The 19,249-nt window shown below is 48.6% G+C and overlaps 1 protein-coding gene across 3 annotated transcripts in view; it reads right to left on the reverse strand.

The window, feature by feature from the left end:
- Positions 1-19,249, reverse strand: part of atf6b (activating transcription factor 6 beta) — a 110,392-nt gene that overhangs the window by 49,453 nt on the left and 41,690 nt on the right. For 2 of the 3 annotated variants that reach the window (XM_078217304.1, XM_078217305.1), the window contains exons 5-9: positions 19,047-19,206; positions 17,246-17,440; positions 13,358-13,560; positions 10,130-10,315; positions 4,790-4,881 (exon numbers count right to left, since the gene is read on the reverse strand). In XM_078217304.1, the coding sequence (XP_078073430.1) occupies positions 4,790-4,881; positions 10,130-10,315; positions 13,358-13,560; positions 17,246-17,440; positions 19,047-19,206 (836 nt within the window). The remainder of the gene's footprint in view (positions 1-4,789; positions 4,882-10,129; positions 10,316-13,357; positions 13,561-17,245; positions 17,441-19,046; positions 19,207-19,249) is intronic. The other variant, XM_078217306.1, reaches the window with a different exon arrangement.

The following is a 19,249-nucleotide window of genomic DNA, read 5'->3' on the forward strand; positions in this document are numbered from 1 at the left end:
AGGCTGGCAGTGTCAGGGGTGCCACCCTTCAGACCGTAGGGTGCAATTTGATAAAATTTTAAAAATTCATTCGCAGGATGTGGACATCATTGGCTGGCCAGTTCTCCACCACCTTCTGAAGGGGCAATTAGGGATGGGTAATAAGTGACCAGCAATGCCATAACCAATGAACAAAGGCCACATCTGCCTCTTAGGGAAGCTGTGAAAGGTCCTACCAGCTACCATTCAAAGAGGAGTTGAGGCTTTTGGTGTCTTGGCCAATATCTACCCCAATCAAATGGAAAAAAAAAACACTGCCATGCTGTTTGTGGGGTACCAACTAGCTGCTGCATTTCTTGTATTCAATATCCAGTCTGTCACTGACAAGTGGCATGTAACATTCACACCCTACAAGGGCCAGGCAATGATCAGCTCCAACAAGAGAGGATCTAACCATCGCCTCTTGACATGGCATTACCATCGCTGAATCCACCACTATTGACACCTTGGAGGTTACCATTGATCAGAATCTGAACTGGACAGGCCACATAATGTGGCTTCAAGAGCAGGTCCAAGGCTGGGAATCCTGTGGAGGGTAATTTACTACTACGTCTTGTGAAAGAGTTGACAATGCTGAGGGAATTTGTTTTGAGTTTTAGCCGAGACAGTGTGTGGAGTGGACTTGTAGCCTTCTGATTTGAAGAAGAGGGGGATACCCATGGATGTACCAGAAGCTCAACCAGGTCGATTCAGAGGTGATGTGTTGACACAGCTTATACTGCGGGCTGCAGCTGCTCAGCTTTCATCCCGGTAATGGAGCAGATATTTAAAATGTTATTCAGTCTTTAAATTGCTTCGTGAAGAGCTGCCAAAATGGAACAGTTCCACCGAGACATGGACTGAGGGCGTTTCTGCCTCTGGAGTTATGCATCTCACAGGTTCATAAGTAACATTTTCAGATCAAGCAGAGCAGCAATTTCAGACACATGTGGTGACTGAAACCTGCTTTTGGGGGGGGGAGGGGGGGGGGGTTTAGACCCTCAGTTCCCGAAGATCTCCGTCAGAGACCTTCCTCGCTCCACATTATAGAATCGTGGAATCCTACAGTGCACAAGGAGGCCATTCGGCCCATCAAGTCTGCACCAACCACAATCCCACCCAGACCGCATCACCACAACCCCATGCATTTTGCCCAGCTAGTCTCTCTGACATTAAGGGGCAATTTAGCATGGACAATCCACCTAACCTGCACATCTTTGGACTGTGGGAGGGAACCAGAGCAACCGGAGGAAACCCATGCAGACACGGGGAAAATGTGGAGACTCCGCACAGACAGTGACCCAAGCTGGAAATCGAACCCGGGTCCCTGGCGCTGTGAGGCAGCAATGCTAACCATTGTGCCACCGTGCCGCCCTAGCTCCATTGGAGACTCGTTGACAGAGAGAAGGTTCAAAACCTCCATTACTGCTGTAAAACATTGCAATTATACACTGCCTCTAATGTAGTAACAGGGCCCAAGGCGCCTCACAGGAGCATCAAACAAAATTCAACTATGTGCCACACAAGGAGATATTAGGGCAGATGCACAATTCAAAGAGGTAGCTTTCAAGAGGAGAGAGATATAGATATCCAGAGAGGCGGGTGGGGTGGGGAGGGAGGGAATTCCAGAGCTTGAGGCCCATTCAGCTGAAAGCACAGCACCCAAAGTTTGGAATGAATAAAATTGGCGATACACAAGGTTGATACACCAGAGTTAGTGCAGCACCAGGGTCCTGGTGAGTTGTCGGGCTTGGAGGTTGTAGAGATGGGGTGCAGGGTGATGATTGAGAAGAATGGGTGCTTAAAAATCACACAGCCAGCAAAACATTAGCAGGCAAACAAGGTGTCCTCCCTACTATCCCTGGGTCAATATTTACAATCATAGGATCCCGACAGCGCAGGAGGCCACCACTCGGCCCATCAAGTCTGTACCGACTCTCCAACAGAGCAACCCACCCAGGCTCTGTCCCCATAGCCCCAAGTATTTATCCCACTCATCCCCCGAGTCAATAGACGAAGGGGAAATTTAACGTCCACCTAAGCTGCACATCTTTGGAATGTGGGAAGAAACTGGAGCACCCGGATGAAACCCATGGAGACATGAAGAGAATGTGCAAACTCCACACAGACAGTGACCCGAGGCTGGAATCAAACCCAGGTCCCTGGAGCTGAGGGGCAGCTAACCGCTGTGCCAGTGTGCTGCCCATAGCCAGCACCAGTGCGAAGGTGGTATTGCTGTTTGCGGGATCTTGCTGCGTGCAAACTGGCTGCTTTCTACAACATGACCGCCCTCACCCCACAGCTCCAGGAACATGGGTTCGATTCAGCCTCGGGTCATTGTCTGAGCAGTTTGCATATTCTCCCCGTGTCTGCGTGGGTTTCCTCCGGGTGCTCCGGTTTCCTCCCACACTCCAAAGATGTGCTGGTTAGGTGTACGGTAAATGGTTAATTTCTCCTTAGTGTGTAGGCTAGGGGAATTAGTGGGGTAAATACTTGGGGCTACGGGGACAGGGACTGGGTGGGTAGCGCTGTTGGAGAGTCGGTGCAGACTTGATGGGCTGAATGGCCTCCTTCTGCACTGTAGGGGTCCTATGATTCTAAATATTGGCCCAGGGACAATAGGGAGAACACCTTGTTCGCTTTCGAACCTTCTGCTGGCTGAGAGATTTTTAAGCACCCATTCTTCTCAATCATCACGGAGTTAATTCTGGGAGTTCGTTCTTTCGTCATTCTAACAAGTGACTTAACTCTTGGGCTAGGAAGAGGAGTGTGCTTCAACGGGGAAACTATGCATCATGCTGTCTGCTCGAGACGAGACACAAACCACAGACTACAGCATGCCCGAACTGACAGCTACACACAAGCTCTTTGAACAGAGAAGTCGTCAGTGGTTTTCAATAAGGAGGACAAAAGCAAATCACATTTCAAAGAGGCTCTGATCAGCACTTGCAGATGGATTAGGAGCAGGAGTAGGTCACTCAGCCCCTCGAGCCTGATCTAATTGTAACCTCAACCCCACTATTCGCCAACCCTCGATCAGAGTGGGTGGGGGGAGTTATCGAGAATTTCTCAGTCTGCCTTAGAGACCCCCTCCAATTCGATTTTCAAGTTTGCTGACGACACCACCGTAGTGGGTCGGATCTCAAACAATGACGAGACAGAGCACAGGATTGAGATAGAGAATCTGGTGAACTGGTGCGGCAACAATAATCTCTCCCTCAATGTCAACAAAATGAAGGAGATTGTCATCGACTTCAGGAAGCGTAAAGGAGATCATGCCCATCTTCATCAACGGGGACAAAGTAGAAAGGGGCGAGAGCTTCAAGTTTTTAGGTGTCCAGATCATCAAAAACCTGTCCTGGTCCCCCCATGCCAACACTATAGTTAAGAAAGCCCATCAACGCCTCTACTTCCTCAGAAGACTAAGGAAATTTGGCATGTCAGCTACAACTCTCACTAACTTTTACAACCTTTTGTAGATGCACCATAGAAAGCATTCTTTCTGGTTGTATCACAGCTTGGTCTGGGGCTCCTGCTCTGCCCAAGACTGCAAGAAACTACAAAGGGTTGTGAACGTAGCCCAATACATGACGCAAACCAGGCCCCTATCCATTGACTCTGTCTACACTTCCCACTGCCTCGGCAAAGCAGCCAGTATAATCAAGGACCCCACACAGCGTGGACATTCTCTCTTCCACCTTCTTCCTCCGGGAAAGAGATACAAAAGTCTGAGATCACGTACCAACTGACTCAAGAACAGCTTCTTCCCTTCCCTGCTGCTGTCAGACTTTTGAATGGACCTACATTGCATTCAGTTGATCTTTCTCCACACCCTAGCTATTACTGTAACACTACATTCTGCGCACTCTCCGTTCCTTCTCTATGAATGGTATGGTTTATCTGTATAGCGCGCAAGAAACAATACTTTTCACTGTATGCTAATACATGTGACAATAATAAATCAAATCAAGACAGTCAGGGACTCTGCCTTTTGAGGAAGAGGGAGTTCCAAAATCCCACAACCCTCAGAAAAGATTATTCCTCCTCATTTTTACGTTTTTAAACAGTAACCCTGCCCCTCCACTGCGTGCACCCCCCCCCCCCCCCCCCCCCACCCCAACCGTATTTCTAGATCCTCTAACAATACTTCAGTGGATACAGGCACAGCCTGTCCAACCTTTCCTCATAAACTGAAGCATAAATAAACTTTAAACACGAATAGTGAAGTTATCAGTGTCACAAATAGGCTTACATTAACACTGCAATGAAGTTACTGTGAAAATCCCCCAGTCGCCACACTCCGGCACCCGGAGGAAACCCACGCAGACACGGGCAGAACGTACAGACTCCACACAGACAGTGACCCAGGCCAGGAATCGAACCCGGGTCCCTGGCGTTGTGAGGCAGCAGTGCGAACCACCGTGCCACCTGCATACTCAACTCCCTTTGCAACATTCTAGCTTTCCCAATTACTTTCTGCACCTGTATATTACCCTTTTGCTACTCATGCACTCGGACACCCAGATCCCTCTGCATCCGACCTCTGCAATCGCCCACCATTCAGACAATAAGCTGCTTTTTCATTCTTCCTGCCAAAATGGAAGCCTTGGAGGGATTTGAAAATGAGGATGGGAATTTTCAATCAGAGACAGTGACAGACCAAGAGCCAACGAGAAACACTGAGCTTGAAGAAGGGGACACCAAGCTTTGCACTGTGTGGACGACACCCCCACCATCTTTACTTGTGATGAGGGGACAGATTCATTCTCACCTGGAAGGTCCAAAGGTGAATGCGACAAAGAGGAGAAAGACCATCACACACACTGCTTTACGGTTACCGGATCCCAACTTTAGTTCCGTATTCTGAAAATCAGAAAGACATGTCAGTAAAAAGGTAACAAATCTCTACTGTTTCACTGCCACGGGAGGGGAGTAAACCAATACCTCACTCCCTCCTTCAATCTCACGCCTCGCGTCACTCCTGTGCCAAATGTGGAGCTGATCAGCTGCCAATAGTCGGCAACAATGTTTGTCTGTCAGCAGCCACTTGGCATGAGGTAATCTTTCAGGGAATTCAGGCATTACCTCCCAATCTACGTTAAGGCTGGAGACGGCGAGGAGCAACTTTTAACTTAACCTGCCAGATCTGCCAAACCGCGTGGGTTTCCCACCCAGTTACGGTCACCGCTCCAAGTGACTGAGTTTTGGAAAGGTGACTTCGGCAGACGGTCCGCGGTCCAAATCATAGAAACCCTACAGTGCAGAAGGAGGCCATTCGGCCCATCGAGTCTGCACCGACCACAATCCCACCGAGGCCCTACCCCCACATATTTACCCGCTAATCCCTCTAACCTACGCATCAGGACTCTAAGGGGCAATTTTTTAACCTGGCCAATTAACCTAACCCGCACATCTTTGGACTGTGGGAGGAAACCGGAGCATCCGGAGGAAACCCACGCAGACACGAGGAGAATGTGCAAACTCCACACAGACAGTGACCCGAGCCGGGAATCGAACCCGGGACCCTGGAGCTGTGAAGCAGCAGTGCTAACTACTGTGCTACCTGTTCCGGTTTGTCGAGTCAAACAGGAACGGTGTGAAGTACTGATCGCACAGACACAGCCCGTTCACCACGACTGGTCCATGCTGGTGTTCGTGCTCCACACGAGCTTCCCTCCCACTGTTCCTCATTTAAACACATCAACATTTCTCTGGCCCATGGAAGGAAAGATTACTGCATTAGGCTATTAAGCTGTTGCTGATTGTACATCAACTTCTGATTCATGGTACTGGAAGTATCTGTCCGTTCCTAACAGCACGGTGGGTGTACCTGCCCCAGACAGAGTGCAGCAGTTTAAGGAGGCGACTCACCACCACCTTCCTGGTTGGGCCGGGCGGGCGGGGAAGAGAGAAAACAACACTTCAGGATGGGCACAAAGTGCTGACCTAGCCAGCTGCACCCACACCTCCTGAAAGAGCAGAAAATAATCTTTCAAAGAACAGAATATGCTTTAATGTGGAACACGGTTCTCTATTGATGTTTACTCTGCCTTTCCTCCATTTCATTTTTATCAACTCTGCTATGTTTTGGGGAAGGGAGTGGTTCTTAAAGACTCTTAGGTCACCCCCCAACCTTTACTTGTTTTTTTTTGAAAAAGAGAGACAAGAGGGCGGCCTGTTCAATCAGGTTTGCTGTGGGATTCCCCCTCCACCACCACCACCTCGGGCCTGTTTGTACAGGCAGCACCGTACAGGTTCTGGCTTCAGAAAGCCCTGTTTAAGATGTTATCAATCTCCTGCTTGCCTCTCTGTCATATCATCAGGAGAAGGCCATTCGGCCCATCGGGTCTGCACCGACCACAATCCCACCCAGGCCCTATCCCCGTAACCCCACGTATTTACCCCAGCTCGTCCCCCTGACACGAAGGGACAATTTAGCCTGGCCAATCCACCTAACCCGCGCATCTTTGGACTGTGGGAGGAAACCAGACCACCCGGAGGAGAGAATGTGCAAACTGCACACAGGCAGTGTCCCAAGCCGGGAATCGAACCTGGGTCCCTGGTGCTGTGAGGCAGCGGTGCTAACCACTGCGCCACCCCGAGTCTCCTCTATTATCCGCTGTCAAGCAGAACCCTCGTCTGACACTGGAGGGTAGGAATGTCATGTGGCCCCATTTTGTGAGGTTGGTTTTGAGCCCAGGGCTATGCGGGGGTAAGATGTTTAGAAACGACCCATGTTGGAGGGGGTGGGGAGGGGAACATGCTGTTGATGGAGGGAATGGGGGGGATCCGATGTCCGTGGGGATGGGGTGGGGGTGTGTGGGGTCTCCCAGTTCACAGAGATCAGGGTGTCCTGTACAATATTGCCTGAGCATTCCGAAGCCAGCTTCACTGGTGTGCTTCAGCTCTGTGTCCCCACTGCCCCCGGCAAATCTCCCTGCTGTCAGTAAAACAGTGTGGGAAGATTGCAGTGTCGAACTCACCCCAAAAAAACACAGGTGTGAAACACTCCCTGTTTCAGACTTCTATGACACAGAACTCTTTTGGGAAGATATTTTGGGCAGCACGGTGGCAGAGTGGTTAGCACTGCTGCCTCAGTGTCAGGGACCCAGGTTTGATTTCCGGCTTGGGTCACTGCCTGTGTGGAGTTTGAACATTCTCTCTGTCTGCGTGGGTTTCCTCCGGGTGCTCCGGTCTTTTCCCCACACTCCAAAGATCTTCAGGTTGGTTGGATTGGTCATGCTAAATTGCCCCTTACTGTCAGGGGGACTAGCTAGGGTAAGTGTGTGGGTTACGGGGATAGGGCCTGGGTGGGATTGTGGTCGGTGCAGACTCGATGGACCGAATGGCCTCCTTCTGCACTGTAGCGATTCTATGATTGTGCCCAGTGATTAGTGAGCTCCGAAGGGAGAATTCCAACATTCCCAGTGCTAGCCACAATCACACAGCAATTCCCAAGAGATCATACGGTAGTGGTACAGGCTGCCCAATGGCTGGAGTATGGTCATATTCATTCGCGGGATGTCACCCTCACTGGCAAGGTCAGCATTTATGGCCCATTCCCGGGATGCCTCCATCCTGAACCGCTATTGTCTGTAGAGCAGCCCTGATACATCTGAGTGACCTGCTCGGCCAGTTCAGAGTCAACCACATTGTTGTGGGTCTGGAGTCACGTGTAGGCCAGACCGGGTAAGGACGGCAGTGAACCAGATGGGTTTTACAGCAATCCAGCAGTTGAGAGATGATTTTTGAATAACATTTCTTTAATTTTACATTTATTTTAATCAATTTTAAATTCCCTCGCTGCGTGGGCGGGATTTATTCTCACAGGCGACACGGTGGCAGTGCTGCCTCACAGCGCCAATTCCGGCTTCAGGTCACTGTGGAGTCTGCACATTCTCCCCGTGTCTGTGTGGGTTTCCTCCGGGTGCTCCAGTTTCCTCCCACAGTCCAAAGATGTGCGGGTTAGGTGGATTGGTCGTGCTAAATTGACCCTAGTGTCAGGGGGATTAGCAGGGTAAATATGTGGGGTTATGAGGATAGGGCATGGATGGGATTGTGGTCGGTGCAGACTCGATGGACCGAATGGCCTCATTCTGCACTGTAGGGATTCTATGATTCTAACTCAGTCCAGGATTACTAATCCTGTTACACAGCCAGTGAGGAACCATACCCAAGCTGCACTTGCCCTATCCCTCTGACACAAGTCTTCCCCAGTCTCAGAGGGCAACTTTGGAACATCCCATCAAACAAATGTGTCAGGGGGAAAAGACGGGGGTGGGGGAGGATTTGTTCTTGTGAGTTTTTAAACTTCAAAGAATTGCAGCTTCAATAGTAATTTTTAAAAGGATAAATCGTTGAAAAGGGGGAAGGCAGGTCCAAGAGAAATGAACATGGGGCGGTGGGACTAGGGGATAGCTCTTTCACGATGGAGCAAATAGCCTCCTTCTGTGTTATCATCATTCAATGAGTGAGTCTCCTCACAGACTGTAAATAAATGGAGCAAACGAATCAAACAAAGGTTGTGGGGCAGAAGATAATATAAATTCACAAGTAAGTGATACCCAGTTTGGACGATGAAGGTCTACAGGAAGGTCGGGAAGACTGCAGCTGGTTCACAACTCCACACTGAGGTACCCAGAGAAGCAGTTAAAGAGTCTGAGGCAGATTCACTGCAGTTAAATGTGGAGCAACACCACCCTCTCCTGGTCGATTAAAGAAATGCAACTCAACATGGATAACTACACCTGTAAATGTAACCTGGAAACACCCACGTATTCCAATTCTGGACTTCAGGGACACAGTAGCAGGGTATTGTACATCCTGAATAGTGATCAGACATTTCCAAACACATTACGCTGCAGCCAACACCATGAGATGACATTATTTTACAGCAACTCTGGGATTCCACTCCAATGATTTTGTGCATTGACCAAACAGACGCAAGGAAAGACTCTGGGAGGGGATACAGAAGAGAATTATCAGAATGGTTCTGGAGATGCGGGGTTACATTGACGTGGATAGATTAAAGAATCTGTGGTTGCTCTCCTCATGAGAGTTGAGGACGTTACACAGGAGGTTTGATAGAGATGCTCAAAATCATGATGGGTTCAATTAAATAAAAATAAGTTTCCAGTGGCTCAGATTTAAGCTGGAACACGAGCTGGCAGTGACGGGAGAGAATGTGTTTTCTTTTACACGAGTGGTTAGGATTTGGAATGCACTGATGGTGAGCACGGATTCAATGCCAGTCTTTAAAAAGAAACAGGATTAATAATCAAAGGAGAAAAAATTGGCAGGAACATCAGGGGAGCGAGACCTCGTGGATTACTCTTCAAAACAGCCAGCACAGATTCAAAGGGTCAAATGGCCTCCTTCTGTACCAAGAGAAAAAAAGGACAAGGGCAGCCGATACCCGGGAACACCACCAGCTCCGGGGAATACCATTTTTGGAAGTTCCCATCCAAGTCACTCACCATCCTGATTATGAAATATATCGCCGCTTCTTCGCTGTCGCTGGGTCAAAACCCTGGAATTTCCTCCCTAGCTGCCCTGTGGGTATACCCATATCTCAGAGCTTGCAGCAGTTCAACGCAGCAGCTCACCACCACCTTCTGATGGCAAATAAGGTTGGACAATAAATGCTGGCTTAGCCAACGACACCCACATCCCGTGAAAAAATTAATTAAAAACAATTGCAAGCTACTGTATCCTGAGAGAGTGGCGGTAGGTAACTCACTTTCACATCTGTGTGGGTAAGCAGGGGAGACAGATTGACTGGCCAAAATAGAGGCTACATTGTACAGAGCAGAGTGTGTAAAGACTGTAGCTACGCTGTACAGAGCAGAGTGTGTAAAGCCTGTAGCTACGCTGTACAGAGCAGTGTGTGTTAAGACTGCAGCTATGTTGTACAGAGCAATGTTGCAGATGCAGAGATAAGGGAAATGTTGATGTGCTTTTCTTTGCCAATATTGGTTGAGAGAAGTAGTGACCCCGGACACACGCGGGGCAGCATGCTTCTCCAAGCCCCGGGAGATTTCCCATTCACATGGTATGGATGGACAGGCAAACACACAAGTGCACATGGCAATGTAACTGTTCTAACGCTCACCTCAGACATGATGCCGTCCAGTTTCTTTTTCAGCAGCGAGTTCTCCCGTTTCAGCTTCTCGTTCTCGCTGAGTGCCTCACGCAGTTTGCTCTCCAGACCCTGGAGATATTCCTTTTTTTTCTTGCGGGATTGGCAGGCTGATTCCCGGTTCTTGATCATTCGCTGCTGCCGTTTCAGCAGCTTGATCTAAAGGGGGTGGAATTTTACAAAGAATTACACAGGAGTACATAACTGACCTTCACACGAGCCTCTTCCCAACTTGCCGAACTAACCCACCGACACCCCTGTCTATTTCTCTCTCCCTCGTGTGTTCATCTTTTCCAACATATCCATGTTATTCACCACAACTACTCCCGATCGAGGCCAAAACTCAAATTCTAGCGCAGCTAAAGGCCAGCATTTGTTGTCCCCGAGACAGTGAGGGTGAAGCTGTCGTGGTGTAGGTACACCCACAGTGCTGATAGGAAGGGAGCTCCAGCATGAGCCAGAGTGAGGGAACATCGATACAATTCCAAGTCAGGATGGTCTGTGACTCGGAGGAAAACCTGTAGGTGGTGGTGTTCCCATGAGGTCACAAGTTTGGAAGATGCAGTTGAAGGAGTGTTGGTGAGTTGCTGCAGTGCACCTTGTAAACGGTACATCCAGTTAACACCGCTTCACTGGTAGCGGTGGGTTTGGAGATGTACACATTTACCTCTGACATACATATATTCTATAAAACGGTTCCCCTGCACAGATAAAACCTATGAATCTATTGCTCGACAGAATTGCAAGCTTGGGTTTCACATCGTCTCTTGTTTAAGGAGCTACAGCCTAAAAAAATAGTCACAACCTTCAGACAGCTTCTTGCGTTTATAGAATCATAAAATCCTACAGTACAGGAGGCCATTCAGCCCATCGAGCCTGCACCGACCACAATCCCACCCAGGCCCTTTCCCCATAACCCCATACATTTACCCTAGCTAGTCCCCCCGACATTAAGGGGCAATTTTAGCATGGCCAATCTACCTAACCTGCACATCTTTGGACTGTGGGAGGAAACCCACGCAGACATAGAACATAGAACATAGAACATAGAACATTACAGCGCAGAACAGGCCCTTCGGCCCACGATGTTGCACCGACCAGTTAAAAAAAAACTGTGACCCTCCAACCTAAACCAATTTCTTTTCGTCCATGAACCTATCTACGGATCTCTTAAACGCCCCCAAACTAGGCGCATTTACTACTGATGCTGGCAGGGCATTCCAATCCCTCACCACCCTCTGGGTAAAGAACCTACCCCTGACATCGGTTCTATAACTACCCCCCCTCAATTTAAAGCCATGCCCCCTCGTGCTGGATTTCTCCATCAGAGGAAAAAGGCTATCACTATCCACCCTATCTAAACCTCTAATCATCTTATATGTTTCAATAAGATCCCCTCTTAGCCGCCGCCTTTCCAGCGAAAACAATCCCAAATCCCTCAGCCTCTCCTCATAGGATCTCCCCTCCATACCAGGCAACATCCTGGTAAACCTCCTCTGCACCCTCTCCAAAGCCTCCACATCCTTCCTGTAATGTGGGGACCAGAACTGCACACAGTACTCCAAGTGCGGCCGCACCAGAGTTGTGTACAGTTGCAACATAACGCTACGACTCCTAAATTCAATCCCCCTACCAATAAACGCCAAGACACCATATGCCTTCTTAACAACCTTATCTACTTGATTCCCAACTTTCAGGGATCTATGCACACATACACCTAGATCCCTCTGCTCCTCCACACTATTCAAAGTCCTCCCGTTAGCCCTATACTCAACACATCTGTTATTCCTACCAAAGTGAATTACCTCACACTTCTCCGCATTAAACTCCATCCGCCACCTCTCGGCCCAACTTTGCAACCTGTCTAAGTCTTCCTGCAAACTACGACACCCTTCCTCACTGTCTACCACACCACCGACTTTGGTGTCATCAGCAAATTTGCTAATCCACCCAACTATACCCTCATCCAGATCATTAATAAATATTACAAACAGCAGTGGCCCCAAAACAGATCCCTGAGGTACACCACTTGTAACCGCACTCCATGATGAATATTTACTATCAACCACCACCCTCTGTTTCCTATCCGCTAGCCAATTCCTGATCCAATTTCCTAGATCACCCCCAATCCCATACATCTGCATTTTCTGCAGAAGCCTACCATGGTGAACCTTATCAAACGCCTTACTAAAATCCATATATACCACGTCCACTGCCTTGCCCCCATCCACCTCCTTGGTCACTTTCTCAAAAAACTCAATAAGGTTAGTAAGGCACGACCTACCTGCCACAAAACCATGCTGACTATCACCTATCAATTCATTACTCTCCAAATAACTATAAATCCTATCCCTTATAATTTTTTCCAACATCTTGCCGACAACAGAAGTGAGACTCACCGGTCTATAATTCCCGGGGAAGTCTCTGTTCCCCTTCTTAAACAATGGGACAACATTCGCTAACCTCCAATCTTCTGGTACTATACCAGAGGCCAACGACGACCTGAAGATCAGAGCCATGAGGAGAATGTGCAAACTCCACACAGACAGTGACCCGAGGCCAGATTTGAACCCAGGTCCCTGGCACTATGAGGCAGCAATGCTAACCCTGCCACCCTGCTGCCCAGGAGCACCCACAGGAGATTCCCAGATGCTTTACAGATAATAAACCACTTTTTAAAATATCAACATTGTGTTTGCACATTCTCACTGTGTCCGCGCGAGTTTCCTCCAGGTGCTCTGGTTTCCTCCCGCAGTCCAAAGATGCGCGGGTTAGGTGGATTCGCCATGATAAATTGACCCCTGGTATCAGGGGGATTAGCAGGGTAAATAGGTGTGGTTATGAGGATAGGGTCTAGGCGGGATTGTAGTCGGTGGAGACGCGATGGGCCAAATAGCCTCCTTCTGCACTGTAGGTATTCTATAAACATTGTAATGTGACAGACAGCTTGCTCTTACAAACACAGCAATGAATCTAATGACCAGGAACTGTCTTTTTTAAGCGACGTTACTCATCGGATAAATATCGGCCCAGGAGACTGGGGAGAACAGAACAACTTTCCAAAAATACTGCGGTATCTTTTAGGTCGACCAGATTTGGCACCAGAAATTCCCGAAAAGCGTTCCTACCCTGCTTGCCAGATTGTGATTCCTGGTTCTCAAAGGGCTACTGAGCCCACTTTGCAGAAACTGGTTAACTCACGTCGATCTCTGAAGGGTTAGCGCCGGTCTGTGTCGGTGCTGGCACGATGGGTTTGGTAGCGGATTTGGTGATAGGGATCCCATTGCAGATGCCGTTGGGTGGCTTGCAGTTGGTGGACACTCCATTCACTGGCACTTTTATTAGTCCCTGGACAGGAATTCTCACCAGGTCGGACTGGGACAGAACCACTGACTGCCTCGAGGCTGGGGAGAAAGACAGCGTTTAACACAAGCATCCTCTCAAAAAGAAAAACACATCCCGGTTACCCTCACTCCCCCTAAACTTGCCTGATTAGTTTTAAACGATTTGAAAGACATTTGGACAGGTACATGGATGGGAAAGGTTGAGAGAGATATGGGGCAACGGCAGGCAAATGGGACTAGCTCAGTTTAGGAAATCTGGTTGGCATGGACGAGTTGGGCCGAAGGGCCTGTTTTACGTGCTGTATATCTCTGTGACTCTGATTACAGAGAATGGTAGCGGCTATTCAGCGAACCAGCACAGGTTATCAAATTCCAGAGCACAATACTAAATTCTCATTCCAGCTGCTTCTTTTAGCCAGCCGCCTTCAATCAGCCTCTCTCTGGTTATCCACACACAGGTTTCAAAGCGGGTTCTCCTCTATTCTCACAGGACAGAGGCACAAGGTTTTAAAAAAAATATTCTCTCACGCGATGTGGGCGTCGCTGCCTAAACCAGCATTTATTGTCCATCCCTAATTGCCCCTTGGTGCTGAGCTGCCTTCTTGAAACACTGCACTGAGGTGTAGGTACACCCTCATCACTGTTAGAGAGGGAGCTCCAGGATTTTGGTCTCAGTGACAGTGAAGGAACGGCGATATGTTTCCAAGTCAGGATGGTGTGTGACCTGTCCCTCTCGGTGATAGGGGTCATCGGTTTGGAGGCTTGGTGAGTTGCTGGGTGGTGAAGGAGCTTTGGTGATTACGCCCACCTACCTGGGTTACAAATTGAAAGTAGATTGTTTTTATTCATTCATGAGATGTGGGCATTTATAGCCCATCCCTTATTGTCCTTGAACAGAGGCTATTTAAGAGTCAACCACATGCTATGGATCTGTAATCACCTGCAGGCCAGTGCGGGTAAATACGGCAGATTTCCTGAATAAAAACCCATCTGGTTTACTAAAGATCTTTTAATTTTTAGGCAATTGAAATTTCACCATCTGTGGGATTTGAACCTGGCTCCCCAGAGCATTGCCCCGGGTCTCTGGATTACTAGATGGGATCCAGTGACAATACCACAGCGCTATGGATTCTCTATTTCTTTATAGCACAGGGGGTTAAATATCTGCCACCACAGCCGGCGGCAATACATGTGTCGTCCCCAATATTAATTCCTGTAAATCAAAGGGTCTTTTACCAGACGTTATAAGAATAGGAGGCCATTCAGCCCCTCAAGCCTATTCTGTCCTTCGACAAGATGATGGCTGATCCACAACATGCCTCCACATGTCCTTCACATTCCTCAACACCTTTGGTGAACAAACCTAGCGATCTCAGATCTGATCGAGGATCAACTGCCATTTGCGGAAGTGAGCTCCAACCTTCTAGCATCCTTCACAAGAAATCTTTCCTAACTTCACCCCAGAAAGGTCTGGCTCCAATGTTTAGACTTTTCTCCTTATTCAGACGCCCCAAAGCAGCAGCAAGAGTGGCTCCATATTTAACCTTCCTGCTCCCTTTAATATCTGAAAACTCCAACGCAATCGTCCTGTAAGCATCTAAATTCCTAGTTTGTGCAACCTCTCCTCACAATTTGGACTCCAGGTGAATCCTCTGGTAAATCCACTCTCTCCGGGATCAAGGTCCTTTCAGAAAGTGTGGAGCCCAGGACAGAGCAGAGTACTCCAGGGTGCAGACTAACAAGGAGTTTGTATCGGTGCTGCAAATTCACACCCCATTGTGTTCTCTCCTCCAGATATGAAGGCCAGCATTCCATTGGCCTTTTAACTCAATTATTAAATGTTCATGGTGCACGTGAGGACTACATTCAGGAGTGCCTCAAAGACGACTGGAAAGCGTTACCAAGGCATTCGTTAGAAATTATCTTTTATCGCTATAAAGGAATAATTAATCACAGGGTACTTTTCAGCCTAGTTTAACTGCTGTTAAATCAACCACGGTTTAAAAAGCCCTGTATTTGATGTCAAAGCTCTGATGTCTGATGAGGCAGTGAATTTTGATTTGAGTGAGATGCTGTGCGCGTGTCTGGGCCCCAGAGTAGTGCAGTGCTTAGCCCTGTTGCATCACAGCGCCAGGGACCCGGGTTCAAATCCAGCCTCAGGTCACTGTCTGTGTGGAGTTTGCACATTCTCCCCATACCTGCGTGGGTTTCCTCCGGATGCTCCGATTTCCTCCCACAGTCCAAAGATGTGCCGGTTGGGTTGATTGGCCACGCTAAATTGCCCCTTAGTGACCCAGGATGCGTAATTTAGAGGGATTAGCGGGGTAAATATGCGGGGTTATGGGGATAGGGCATGGGTGGAATCATGGTCAGTACAGACCCGATGGGCCAAATGGCCTCCTCCTGCACTGCAGGGATTCTATGATTCTATTCTCCGCCCCCTCATGATTTTGAATATCATCTATCAAATCTACTCTTGATCCTCTCCAAGGAGAGCAGTTTCTCCGAGCTGTCCCCAGGTTCCTCATTCCTGTGAATCTTGCAATTTTTTTCTGCATCCTCTCCGATACCATCGCATCTTTCCTGAAGTGTGGTGCCCAGAACTGGATGCGATACTCCAGCTGAGCGCAGAACCTGGGCTTTAGCACAACCTGCTTGCTTTTGTTCTTTACACTCCTAGTTTGAAAGCCCAGAATGCCATCTGCCTTATTAACCAATAAAGGAGAAGAAATTGTTTTCAGTGGCAGGAGCGTCAGTAACCAGAGATCATAGAAACCCAACAGTGCAGAAGGAGGCCATTCGGCCCATCGATGCTGCACCGACAACAATCCCACCGAGGCTCTATCCCCGTAACCCCACATATTTACCCCTCTAACCTACGCATCCTGGGACACCAAGGAGCAATTTAGCACGGCCAATGCACCTAATCCGCACATCTTTGGAGTGTGGAAGGAAACCGGAGCACCCAGAGGAAACCCAAGCAGACACGGGGAGAATGTGCAAATTCCACACAGACAGTGACCTAAGCCAGGAATCGAACCCAGGTCCTGGAGCTGTGAGGCAGCAGTGTTAACCACTGTGCCATCACAGGGGATGGATTTCAGAACATTGACAAAACCACTGGGGGGGCGAGATGAGAGGAGATTTCTCTTTCATTAGTGAGTGATGATGAACTGGCTGTTAAGAGCAGTGGAAGCAGATTCAATCTAAACTTTCAAAAGGCGATTAGATAAAAGCTTGAAGGAAAGGTGGTGGCAAGGCAAAGGGAGAAAAACAGAACGGTACAACCAACTGAATAGCTCTTTCAAAAGGACTGGCAGAGGCATGATGGCCCGAACGGCCTCTTTCTCTTCTGGATCATTCTATAAAAGAATCAGCTAAAGAATAAGTCTGTGGGAGAATCATAGAATCCTACAGTGCAGAAGGAGGCCATCGAGTCTGCACTGACCACAATCCCACCCAGGCCCCATCCTCACAACCCCATGCAGTTTACCCTAGCTTGTCCCCCGACACTAAGGGGCAATTTAGCATGACCAATCCACCTAACCCGCACATCTTTGGAGTGTGGGAGGAAACCGGAGCACCCGGAGGAAACCCACGCAGACACGGGGAGAACGTGCAAATTCCACACAGACCCAAGTCAGGACTTGAACCGGGGTCCCTGCTGCTGTGAGGCAGCAGTGCTACCGCTGTGCCGTCCGGTAAGAAGCTCTCTGAACAGTAAGAAAAGGCAGCAGGTGTTTACCTGGAATGGTTTTTTTTATGGGCAGACCCTGCGGCTGAGACACGGGCAGGCTGGTCTGCACTGACTGGAGAATGATGGTCTTTGCTGGGCTGGTGGTCGGGGCAGTGGGCAGTGTGGTCACCACAATGGGTTTGGGCTGGATGCTCGGTTTACTGCACAAGATACTGTTGGCCTTCAGACTGGTGGCTGCTGGAACTGCAGAGTGAGGGAAGGAGAAGCAGAAGTGAAACGGTGGCAAACACTCATCCAACCTCCTGCTGCTGGCTGTCTAATCTCAGCACCAGGAACTGCACTGTGCAAAGGAATATAATATTCGCCAACTAGAACACAAACATAAAACACCTCTGCAGCTTTTTATAACCCGCAAAACACCACATCAATTTACATTTTAGCATGATGTAAACTAGAAGATTCATTATCTGCCAATCCAGAACAAAGCAACCTTTCAAAGGAGACTACAAGGACAGGGTGACACAATGGGTTTAGGCCAGTGGTGGGCAACCTGCGGCCCAGGGGCCACACGCGGCTCATCTGGGTTCCGAGTGCGACCCGTGAAACATTTTGTTGACCATATGCAGGGTTGACGCATTCCGCTCATTTCTGTCCGTGTAGTTTTTTTCCCCAACCGGTATGACTGAAGTGATTCGCACATAAAGTGAAGTGAGGTGCGTGTTGATTGCCCACAGGGGCGGCACAGTGGCCAGCACTGCTGCCTCACAGTGCCCAGGAATCCGGGTTCGATTCCCGGCTTGGGTCACCATCTGTGCGGAGTTTGCACAGTCTCCCCGTGTCTGTGTGGGTTTCCTCCGAGTGATCCGGTTTCTTCCCACAGTCAGGTTAGGTGGATTGGCCATGTTAAATTGCCCCTTAGTGTTAGGGTGATTAGCTAGGGTAAATGCATGAGGTTACGGGGATAGGCCTGGGTGGGATTGTGGTCGGTGCAGACTCAATGGGCTGAATGGCCTCTTTCTGCACTGTAGGATTCTATGATCTATGAACATTGACTGTGAGAGCTGTGCGTCCAAGGTGTAAATATTACTTTTGTTTTTACCACTTGAATTGGATGATAGTTCTATTAATATACAAGTGATTAAGCATTTTCTGTAACTGGGTGAGTCAGCATTTATTGCTCATCCCTGAGGTCTTTTAAGAGGCAACCACATTGTTGTGGCTCTGGAGCCCACGTAGGCCAGACCGGGTAAATACAACAGATTTCCTTCCCTAAAGGGCATTAGTGAACTAGATGGGTTTTTATGACAATTGACAATGGTTTCATGGTCATCATTACTATTAGTGATTATCTTATAATTATGATCCTTGGTTCTGGTCACCTCCACAAGTGGAAACATCTTCTCTATGGCCAGCTTTCTTTTGCAAAGTCCAAAGATGTGCAGGTTAGGTGGACTGGCCATGCTTAATTGACCCTTAGAGTCAGGGGGATTAGTAGGGGATTACGTGGGGTTACGGGGATAGGGCCTGGGTGGGATTGTTGTCAGTGCAGACTCGATGGGCTGAATGGCCTCCTTCTGCACATTCGGAATTCTATGATTCTAAATTTAAAGGACTTCTTATCACTCTGCACCCATTCACTTCTCTTTTCTAGAGAAATGATTACTTTCCTGATAGGTATCACCTCTCAGTTCTGGTGTCATTCCAGGAAATCTCTGCAAGACGGCACCGGTTGGGACTGGCACTCAAAAATATTCTCTCTTTTGGAGAATTGGACCATGTTTCACTACCAAAACTTTAATATTTAAAAAAGCGGTCAAACCTGTTTAAAAAAGAAAGAAATGGCATTTACTTGCTGCTCCTTGTTTGACTGGCGAGGTCCCGTTTTCCTTTTTTACTCCACTGAGCTGGACAGCATTGGGTGGGGGGTTGAGAACATCCCCAAACACACATGGCGGTGTTGGCGGATCCTCGGTTTTCACGGCTGGAAGAGCTGTCTCGGTGTTTAGCGTCTGATGAGGAAGAGAAAAGTTAAGCAAGGGAGACTTTGCTCTG

The sequence above is a fragment of the Mustelus asterias genome, chromosome 8 (assembly GCF_964213995.1).
Source record: "Mustelus asterias chromosome 8, sMusAst1.hap1.1, whole genome shotgun sequence".
Classification (NCBI taxonomy): domain Eukaryota; kingdom Metazoa; phylum Chordata; class Chondrichthyes; order Carcharhiniformes; family Triakidae; genus Mustelus; species Mustelus asterias.